Here is an 11,631-nt window from a genome sequence, read left to right as displayed (position 1 = left end):
ATTCGTTATACAAAAATTATACGTGTTTAGTCGGTAATACAGATCTTTAGGATCCCCTTAAGTATAAAAAGTGAATGAAAGATGTCACTATTATTGAATTTGGAATTTTAAAAAATCTGTACTGTCGACTTCGATCAAGTTCGACCGTCGATCCAGCATCCCTTTAAAGAGTTTGAGAGTCCTATCTGAAAAATAAGGGAATACTCTTATCAATCTCAAGTTTCGCAATATTTGAATCAACAGTTAAAAATAATGGATAAAAAAATGTATCTCAACAGTGCGGTAAGATTTATGTAGTTCGTGATTAATATTGTTAGAGTTTTGGATATCTTTGTATTATTTCAACAGTACCGTTTTGTGTGCGCGCGCGCGCGCGCGCGCGCGCGTGTGTGTGTGTGTGTGTGTGTGTGTGTGTGTGTTACCATTTCCACATTTGTTTTTTAATAATCATCTTCATTAATATTAAAGAGAAGCACTTTCCTTCCTCACAAGCTTTGAAACGACATAATAATGAGATACATACTGAAGATAAATCATTTTCCAGGCTAAGGAAAATCCAGCCGTTCGTCAGTTCCACCGTATAAAAGAGATCGCGTGACGAAAATCGTATACAGAATGGAGGGAGACGATGGCCCTTTAGCCATCAGTAATAAACCCACAGTTATTGAAGTAGCGGAAGAAGCAATGAGACGATTAGATGTACTGGTATGTGGACAGTGTCATTCTGTCTTTCATTTTGTCGAAAAGTTTCAAGAACATTGCACAAAGGAGGGAGCTTGTTCCAAAACGTCACGTATTAGTGACACCAACGACATCGAACAAAAAGCACAAGTATGGGCATTTCTATCATGGAAGGATACACAAGTCCAAGACAGTTCAGACAAGGAGGCATCTAACGATTGGATATTGTACCAGAAATGGTGTAAGATGGATACGAAAGTGCAGGAGGCTTGGGAAACAGTGGGAAAAACTGTACAAACCTTTACAAAAATTAATGACGCAAATATGCAGGATACCCTGATGCAATCAAATACCAATGTCGAAGGTGCCAAACCGATAATAGTTCGTAAAGTTAGAAATAGACAACCGGAAGAAACAGGCGGAGCTAAAAAAGATTCTGCAAAATCACTGGAAACAAAAACACAGAAGAATGAATCTATGGAAATTGAAGTAGACAAGAAAGAAAAACCAAGACTGAAACCATCGATCAAGCCCAAAATCAAGCCTGGCAAAGCAACTATCGAAGAAGATGCAGATCTAAGTAACGAAGAATATATTGTCAATAAAATATTAGCCAAACGTTTTAATATTAAAAGAAGATGCTCGGAATACTTAATCAAATGGAAAGGCTATCCACATGAAAACTATATATGGGTATCTGCAGAGGCTGTAGCAGCATCCAAAAGTTTATTGGATAAATTTGAGCGGAGTCTCGCCAAGCAAAAGGAGTCTAAAGCAGCGCAACAGAAGGCTAATACAAAAGTCGTCAGACGTGTGAGTTTGCCGTTGCAAAAATCAGCAATAGAAGCTGAGACTAGTCAGCCTGGACCAAGTACTGTGGCTCAAGCAGGACGCCCAATGCGGTCTAATAAATCAAAAGAGATAGATCAAGTCAAGCAATGGTGTGGCTCGATAAATGATGAAGAGAATGAATTGTTAGATAAAAGGAGGATCGATGATTCGGAGAGTGATTCGGAAGGAGGAAGCAGTACCTCAAAGAGAACGACAGACGATACGAACAATGATGATGAATGGACTGGGGAATCTGAAGACGAAAGATTATTGGGTCGTAGCGACGTGATCCAACGTGCATTCAATCGCGCTAATGCGCAGTCGAATGGATCCAACAAAACCTCGGTTTCATCCACTGATCTGGCAACGTCATTAGGATTGCAATCTTCAGATGTAGTGAAATCTAGCCAACTGCCTGTTTTAGTAACTAGCGCCAAGGGGGTTAAAGTCGATCCCAAACAAATGCCGAATCGGGCTTCCAGTCTCTGCGTTATGTCACGAAAAGATGGTATCATCAAATCGAATTCGTCCTCCAGTGGGAAACTAGTGGTTAAAGGATCTTCGACGACGCATAATGTTATAATGGTTCAAAATCGAGATAATACAAACGTGATCGCCTACAGATGCAAAACGTGTCGTAACACGTTTCAGTGCAAATCGTATTTACGTCGTCATTTGCTTATTCATTCAGGTGAAAAACCTTATCAATGCAAGTTTTGTAAAAAAGTATTTAAGTGAGTAACAAAAATTATAGGAATTATTAAATAATCTCTTTAATTAAATTAATGATTAACACATGATAAATACTTTGCAGTCAGATATCGAGTCTAAACAGACACAAGAAAAAAATGCATTTCAATGTTCGTAACAATTGTAACGATTGTAAGAAGGGCTTCATTAATGAACAGGATTTGAATAATCATTTAGTCACGAAGCATTCATATATCGATGGAAATCCGTTTAAATGCGAGACATGTCCAGCTACGTTTAAACGTTTAAAAGTCCTTAAACAGCATACAAAAACCCATGCAGGCAAGAATCCATATATTTGCGACGTATGTGCTACAAAATTATTAGTACTTTTTCTCATTTTTTTCTCATTTGATTGTTTTTATTTTTACATTTCTGTAATTATAAATGTGTAGGTTTGCGGCAAAGTTTTTTCTTTTAAAAGTATCCTATACAAACACAGCCATGTACATAGCGATAAAAAGCCGCATAAATGTTCAAAGTGTGACAAAAGCTACAAGCGAAAACAAGCACTTGATAGACACATGCTATGTAAGATCATTTATGATATAATATTTTAATTCATTAACAGATTTATATTTGTCTTCCTATTTTTGTTATATATTCATGATATCATATTATAATATAGATTATTGTAATATACCACAATACATTTAATATATAAAAAATTATTTATTTTTTAGGGTCACATGAGTGATGTCGTAGTAAAGAACAGCGACTGACAACAGAATAGTCGATCAAGTATAATTATGACTATTCTTAATAATAATGACAAACCGATGATGAAAGAAATTGAAGATAAAGATGTCATTTTTTTACTAGGTATAATATATGCATAGATGGGAGTTTTCCAGTACATAAAATTTTTCTAGGAAATACAATTGAACGCTGTCAGACATAGAATCATCGACGTGTGAAGTTCACAATGCGTTCAGAAGACAAAACCGTTCAGTAAATTAATTTTTTTAATAACTTTAATTATTTACGTTTTTATTGAATTTAAGGTAGTATACTCACGAATTGAAAATAGAATTTCTTGAAATTGATGCTATACATATTGAACTAAAAGCTGACGTTGTTACGCTTGTGCAATAGCAATGAGATTCAGGTTTCAGTACTGAGATGAAAGCAATTGAAGGTCGCACTTGTCATACGTGTCGCCTATAGAAAGTTAATGAAAATGTCAAATTTATTCTTGTAGGGCCTAAGTAGCAGTGATATGTTAATAAAAACCGATCATACGATGGAATAATGTGAAACGAATATTATGAAAAAAATATCATAATTTTTTACAATTTAGTTTGAAAAATAGATTCGTGAAAAGAATTTAATTTTCGTAAACATTTAATTGTTAATCCGAAATGTGAATCAAAGGAAGTTCGCAATGAGCTGCGTTAATCTATCTGTGTTCATTTTCATCCGTGTTTGCGTGTAGTCATGGACAGGCGCAACTAAAATTTTCGCTGCTCAATAGTCTATGGAACTAAACGAACGCGTACGAAACAGAAATTTTCATATTTACACGTGACGAGCAACGTTTGAAGAAATCGGCAAGACAAAGCCTCGAGGTGGCTAAAGAAGCTCGGATTTATCGAAGAGAGCAACAATTGAATAAAAATCAATTCTTTGAGCAAGAAAAAGGATTATTATATAGCTCTGATGTAGCTAATTAGCAAAAAATACTGTAAGTGTTCGATTTGCATTTGTAAACTACACTTGAATCTTTAAATACGTTTTTCTCGAAACAGCTTTTTCGCGACTGGTTGGCATGATATCTACGGAACTAATAGATTGATCATCTTCCGCTTTGAACTGCATGTTGAGGAAACATCCCTTTATTGTTCAATGAAAAAGGAAAACAATCCGTTTTATATACTTTTATTTTTATTGCAAAAAATTCAGTCAATTTTTAGAGCGAAATCGATGATTTTTATTTGACAAGCCGCCATTTTCCCAATTATCAATTGTTTTTGCCTGTTCATCCAACGATAACTATATGTATATAAAATTAAACGTTATCAGACTTTTATATTATATTTCAAATGACCGGGACGGAAGGTATCTTGCCAATCAGTGACGGAGATACTTCGCACGACACCTTATTTAAGGAGAGATAACAGGCGCAATATTGGCTCCAATTTAATAAAAAAAAACTGTAATTATATTTAAATATAGTAAAACAATGTTCCAAAATTCAAACATATTGACTTTATATTTTGGTCAAAAAAATCAATTTTTTTCGCTCAAAAAATAAGAATCCCCCCTAAAGGTATGGATGTCTAAAAATTAGTGACATATGTGTCATATCTGGCTACGTTCGAGGAACGCGCTATCAACGCATTATTTGTGTCATATTATCCTTGTTTCACGTATAATAGACGATGAAGATAGAATGACATAAATAGTGCTAATAGCGTCTTTCCAAACCCAGCCCTGATAAAAAATTTTTCGTGCATATATAGATGTATATATGTATATATAAATATGCATAAACATATATATAAATATTTTACGGAGTAATTTTCGTATTGTTTGTTTTAGAAAAAATCAAATTTGAGAAAATATAAAAGAATTGCTCATAATTCTATATATAGTTATGTATAATTTTTTTACATTTATCCAAACTTGATTTTTTTTTAAACACACAATACGAAAATTATCCTTGTAATTATTTTTTATGCTTTTTGCTTATTTTATTATTTTTGTTGCAATAATTTTACAAAAGAAAGAAGGATATACGGACATGTATGTGAACATATTTCATATACAGAGTGTTTCTCTAACTTGATTATCTAAAATATCTCCATTGTTTTTAATGATACGAGAAAATACTAAAAGAGAAAGTTGTTCGAATCGAAGGGGTACATTTTATGATGAGCAACAAAAAATTTTTTCTTATATTTTTTTAGATTTGAAGGTCGCTCCACTTTTTTTAATGGAATTGTATAATATTTTTTACACAATATGATTTCTCTAACTTACATATATAAAGCTTAATATAATAAATTTTATATGGCGCAAAAAATCCTACTCGTTACAAGAAGAGATAAAACTAAATCCAAGAATGCAAAGATAAAACAGAGCAAAACGGATCAAAGGTAAAATGGATTATATAAAATTCATTTAATGTAATGCAATTAAGTATACGACTTGATCGATTTATCAATTAATCGGTGAAGAACGTGGCATGGAGTCTCATCGAGCGGAATTCCCGCGCAAGGAATTCTTTGACGGCAGGTTGGTGTGTTGTACGCCGCCCTCCCACCGCCAATTACACCGTGACTAATGCCCCATGGCCGCGGGCACCTCTCTCCCTTTCGAAATTCATCAAAATAAAATCAGTAGACCACCGAGGAGATAATTCATCGGCCGCGCGAGTCTCTTCCAGACCAGCTAGACTGGAATTTTTATAGCGCCGAATGCGCGGCATAAGGGTGGCACGAAAATTAGGACCCGCACTTGTGCGTAAAATGCGTGACTTATGTGCGCGTGAAATCCGTGATGTGGGTTTGGACAATTTGTGAAATTAATTATGTGCCTGCTTACATTTCACTTATATTATTTTCACTTAGCTCGCGCTCGCACGAATCTTCTATAACAACGAGAAATAAGAAATAATGGAAATCCTTAAGCAAATTTCAATTTTTAACATATCTATGTGAGTATATAAAAAGTATTTTACTTTAATTATCTAAATTATTTCAATTTAAATGTCATCATGAAACGTTCTTTATTTTTTAATATAAAACTATCAAATTAATTAATAGAAAAAGAAGAAAGTCAATTTAAATAGAGAAGCTATCAGAAAGAAAATCTCTCAAAATAACTAAGAATTTTATTCTAAGGTTCAATTTATAAGAGTTTATTTCTCTATATACCTATATTACCATATATTATAAAAAAAAGTGATGTATTACATTCTTATTTCCCTTTTTTTTTTGTGTCGTGTACAAACTTATATACGCATATAATTTGAAATCAACACGTGATTAAAAATAATAGCTCACATATATACAATAACAGGATTTACATTACGCATTCTTGGATTATTCTGGCCTAAGTTCTGTTAGAGCGAAATTGTCCGATGCGATAACAAGCAAACGACCAGTCTTCAAGCGCAAGTATCATGCTCATAATTTTTCCGTCCGTTTGTTCCATCGAGAGGTATTCGTTGTCGTTAAACTCAAACCGACGATTACCCGAGCTTAAATTAATTGCCAATTAGGAGTCCCCTCGGATCCCTTTGATACATGAACCAAGTATCCGTGGCCGAGGTTCGATGTCGACGATAAAACAAAGGTTCGATGTTCCTATCAAAGGTGTTTACGGCTTATGAAATCATAGTGGACTGAAATAACGTAACATCGCAATGAAACATAAGAAGGATATTATTTAAGGATAAAACAACAGTCAAGAACAATCTCCGAATCTTATATCAATTAATTAATTAAATTGATGTGACACAATACTAAGTTTTAATTTTACCATATCAGATTACGTTTCTTCCTGATATTTGATTCATTCCATATGATTCCTTTCTCAATTATTTTACTGTAAATTTCAAGTTTTTTATTCGACTCTTCCAGTCTCGACTTTTATACTTTTAGATTAGCTCGTGTTGCAATTTCCAACTCTGGCACACGCCGGTATAATGTACACGCAAATTAGTACACATGACAATAACAAGACGTAAGACAATCAAAAAACTGTCACGTCGCGATACGTGTTGTAACTTGTAACCGTTGCGACTAATAAAATAATAATGACATTGCATTGCTTGTTTTTCACGGGTCGCGGGGATGCAAGAGGTACGCATAATAACTTTCTTGCTAATTATGAAATAGTGATACGACTGTACATGGCGCGCAAACATCGTAACACTCCGAAAAACACGAAGCCAATTATGCGCCGGTCCGGTGAGAAAGGACGGTCCTCTCGTAAAGCACTCGCGCCTTGCGGCGTGTGCGTCCGGCAACAATGAGCAAAAATCGACATTCCCGACACACGGGCCTCGGCCTTCTATGCGAAATTATGCAAGAGTTGATGTAATCGGGTAAGTTGAGTTACGGAACGACGTGCATTTGAAAACAGCAGTGACCGTTATAATTACGACGTAAAAATACGAATCAAATGTGAAAAATATATTTTCCGGGTACGTGCATCATGACCGTACAACCAAATTATGACAATATTCGCTTCATGTCAGTAACGAAATATTCTGTAATTCTTAAGTAGAGGAAGGTGGTGTACCTTTAACTATAATATCGACATTCTTGTGCAAGTTGTATTTTAATGTCTAAAAATTTAAAATATTCTAAAACATTTTTTCAAGTGTTGACACTAACAGATATTTTTTATAAATTTAAATTGTTATCTTTTGTGTGTGTGTACATCATTTTTAACATTAGAAAAAAATTGAATTTTGGTCATAAGTACAATACCATGTTATACCTCTGACCAGGGAGTGTTGCACCTTTAACCAATGTATAAAATGTGTGTACAAAGATAAGATATTCAACAAAATTTAATTTTATTTATATTTTTATATTTTTAATGTCTTTTTACACCATATATAACTTTATATATAAAATATATAAAAATAAACTTTACCATACAAAGATGCGATTTTTGTTTTTGCACGAAACGATTGAATCTGGTGGAAATAATGTCCTTTGTTCATTTCATTTAAAATCGCATCTAATGAGTATAATTTTATTAATATTGGAGGTAAGATAGCTAAACTAAATGATTATCAGACATCGTATTGACTGGTCAAAGGTAGTACACTATCAGTTACTGGTTAAAAGTGCAACGCTTGCTCACTTTCTATTTGTTATTACTTTTATCAATTATGGGTTAAGATTGACAGTAAAAGTTTTAAATAATTTTTCTTGAATATCTATTTAATATCTATTTATTTTAGGCAATTTCAACATAAGGCAGAATACATATAGAACATTTTATGAGATTAAAAAGCGTCTAGAAATTACTTCATTCAAATGCTTGAAAACAATAAATAATTTTTCATAGGAGTATAATTCTTTTCATTATTATATAATTATAAGTTTAAAAGATCTCTGGTATTCATACTACAAACTACATTTTACTTTTACAAATAGATTTTTTATGAATTCAAATTTTTGAAAAGGAACAACTGGTTAAAGGTACAGCGATCAAAGGAACACCATGTTCTCCTATAATAATAAATTCCCTCCCCCCTTCAGAGAAATATGTACTTTCTTCTTTCTTTTAATTGTTGACGTGATAAGTTCATGTAACGTTCATTTAATTAATGGAAAGATCGTATAAATGCATTTCTTTTTCCTTAATAAATTAATTCATAAAAATATTTTTAAGGAACTTTTATTTTTTAATATAATTATGTGTGAGAGAGAGGGGGGGAAATAAAAAGATAGAAAAAAGAGATTGTATTTTTTATATATTATTGTATTAATACACTGAAAGAAAAGATTGGCTGAATATGGCATAGCATTTTTAATTGGTTGCAGTAGCTAATTTTTGGTTGGGTTAGCCTATCAAAATCCTATACTAACAATGCGGATTCGAAATCCAACGCAACCAAATATTGGCTGCTGAAACCAAAAATTAATTGCAGTTAATTAAAAATGCTATCCCATATTTTACTATCTTATTTGCTGCAGCAGTCAATCTTTTTTTTTCAGTGTAAGTATAACTTATATTTACTGAAATTTGACACTTGATAAAATTGTTTTACAAACTTTTAAACGTAATAAACAAAAATTACTTTTATGCGCCGTTTCGATTTTAATATGTAAGTAATATAATATAAATGATTAAAAAAGTTAAATATCTGTTTCACAACTTCCTGTTCCAAGATAATATTACTGTTTAAAAGTTGAATCATCAACTATGACGGTGTGTCTCCGGTGTTATGCACTTTCTCTTTTTATGGAAACCCATTCTCACGAGCGATAACATATTCGATGTTAAAATAAGTGTTGATGAAAACCTCGCGACATAAATGTGGTATGTCCGCGCTCTTGTGATTCTGCAGGATCCTCTGATACGTGTGCCACTTATGGGAAGGACAGAACTCGCAATTTCGGCGACGCGGGGGCATTAACATTGTTACGCGGGTGGCGGCGATGTCGAGCGTAAGGACCATAAGAACGCTTGACTTTAATTTTAATTTAAAATCGTTGCGTCCGACGGCGGGGACCACCTACGATCAGTAAGGAGGTCTGTCTCACTTCCAGAGGAGAGGCTCAACTGCCCGGACGGCGCACGGTTCAGTCAGATTTCGTTCAAACTCGACGAAAGGGTCCGAGCCAATATCGAAGCGAACAATCAAAGATTTCACCTAATTATTCCAATTTCATACTTAATCAGCGATGATGACTTTTCAACAGGTTTGTATTTGAGATGTTAGTTTTATAGCACATAAATTATGGCTTGTTTCATAATTAGAATAATCATTTTAAATAAAAGATTTTTATTAAAAAACAAATTAATTAAAATGAGATATAAAAAATCGATTGTTATTAATACACATTTTTTTGCAAGTAATATTACAATGTTTAATGAAATAAACTATTTTCTATAATAAAGAATAGCTCAAATAATTCAAATAAAAGAAAATATACTAAGAAGAGCTACGAACCAGCTTTTTGGCTCGTAGCTCTTCTTAGTATATTTTCTTTTATTTAAACTATTTTCTTGCAAACAAAAGTTTTCATCAACCATCTGTATGATTTTATAAAAAGTAATTTAAGTATATTATGGAAGAATTTTAGTTTTCTTTCTCTTTCTTCCCTCCTCTGTTCTTCTTTTTTTCTTTAACTCTTTCTGATGTGGATAAACAAGTTTCGATCGCGTTTGCAAGCCATCGCTAGCATCGCCACGAGCCGAGAATCTCCAGGTAGCGACGCACTCGACTCGGAGGCGGATGGCCATTGTTGAGACCTCCCACTGGGTCCACGACTCCTTGTCATCGCTCACATCGTCTGCGGCGAAGAAACAGTCACAACACCGACCACAAGGGAGTGACGGGGAAACTCGTAATTACTTTGTCGTAAATACATATCCGCGGCTAGCAAAGCGGTTATTTCTGTATCAGGACTTCCCTCATGCTTAGATAATATTAAATGGTATTACACGACATAAAAGCATATCCTAACAATATCATAATATCAGCATGTTTTATTCATATCAAACTAAAGCATTTTAAAACATTGAGGATAAAGGAAAATGAATTGATCCCTGTAATCTTCAAAATTTTGCGCAAAATTAATATCTCCAAATTTTAATTACATAGATATATATTTGAAACTAATAATAATTTTTAATCTTAACTTTTTCAATTTTTGTGTGTAAAATATTTTAATATTACTTATTATTTATTTAGATGCTACCATATATAAGCGTGGTAATTCCTTTTATACTAAATTTCCAAAATATTATTGTTGTTAAAAAGTAAAAAGATTATTAATGTTGAAATACATCTTGTATCACATAATGCTTGGAGGATTGATTGAATAAACGACCTTGCACAGTAGGTAACGAGGAAAGTAGTGACCATACTCTCTCTTCGACGGCCTCTGAGATTCCCCGAGCCTTTTTATTTCTTGTCGTCATTAACAAATGTCGGTTAGAACTCCAATACAGAGATCGATGATGATTGATTAGAAACTTGTTAAAAAAGAGATCAATAAAAAAAGTTCAGTAATTTTAAAAATCACATTTGCATCTAATAATAAGTGATAATTAACGTAGTGATATATTTTACCTTCTCGAATCCAATAACATTAAATACTATGGATCTTTCAAACTCTGTTTCGACTGAATATATTGAAAAGAAGAACGAAGATAACTGTCTTATTACGGTCTCTTAATGATGATTAACATTTCTATTAATCCCACCAAAAAAGTGAATTCTCCGAAGGATTATGGATTCCAAATTTATCACAAAATTCATCGTTAATAATCACAGACGATGGAATATTCTGCACGATAATGAAATATGACTGAAAAATTAAGCGTGATATTCCATGAGCAATTTCTTTCCCCGCGATCGCGCGCTAATATATTATCGCTTATTAATATACTAAAAGGCTGGAGACAAATACGGAGTGGCCAGGCTATAACGAGATTTATCGTCCTACACGGCCGCGATTTATCACGAAGTACGAAGGTACTTTCGGCCGCGTGCGCGTCTCTCGGTCGCATGAGGAAAGAAATACGGTCGAGCTCGGTGGAGCCACATATGTTTCGTAAATCCTGTCGATTCGTTAACGTTAGCCTCTTGTATTAACTCGTGGAGCGATAAACGTCTTGCAATGACGCTATATGTGCCCTACTTGCTCCAAGAGAGGTGGCCTAAATATTTTT

The 11,631-nt window shown here is 33.6% G+C and overlaps 1 protein-coding gene across 1 annotated transcript; it reads left to right on the top strand.

The window, feature by feature from the left end:
* Positions 1-555: 555 nt before the first annotated feature.
* On the top strand, positions 556-2,984 carry LOC108766387 (zinc finger protein 37). The gene is made up of 3 exons (XM_018515649.1): positions 556-2,246; positions 2,327-2,567; positions 2,946-2,984. Exons 1-3 carry the CDS (start codon positions 616-618, stop codon positions 2,982-2,984), a joined length of 1,911 nt encoding a protein of 636 aa, XP_018371151.1. The 5' UTR covers positions 556-615.
* The last annotated feature ends 8,647 nt before the right edge of the window (positions 2,985-11,631 follow it).

The sequence above is a fragment of the Trachymyrmex cornetzi genome, unplaced genomic scaffold, assembly GCF_001594075.2.
Source record: "Trachymyrmex cornetzi isolate Tcor2-1 unplaced genomic scaffold, Tcor1.1 scaffold58, whole genome shotgun sequence".
NCBI classification, from domain to species: domain Eukaryota; kingdom Metazoa; phylum Arthropoda; class Insecta; order Hymenoptera; family Formicidae; genus Trachymyrmex; species Trachymyrmex cornetzi.
The sequence above is the reverse complement of the archived record's forward strand: the minus strand, read 5'-3'. Positions and strand labels throughout refer to the sequence as shown.

Coding starts and splice junctions, on each gene's coding strand:
- LOC108766387 (XM_018515649.1), top strand. CDS start 616: ATGGAGGGAGACGATGGCCCTTTAGCCATCAGTAATAAACCCACAGTT. Junction 2,247..2,326: donor TTTTGTAAAAAAGTATTTAA/GTGAGTAACAAA, acceptor AATACTTTGCAG/TCAGATATCGAGTCTAAACA. Junction 2,568..2,945: donor AGAATCCATATATTTGCGAC/GTATGTGCTACA, acceptor TTTATTTTTTAG/GGTCACATGAGTGATGTCGT.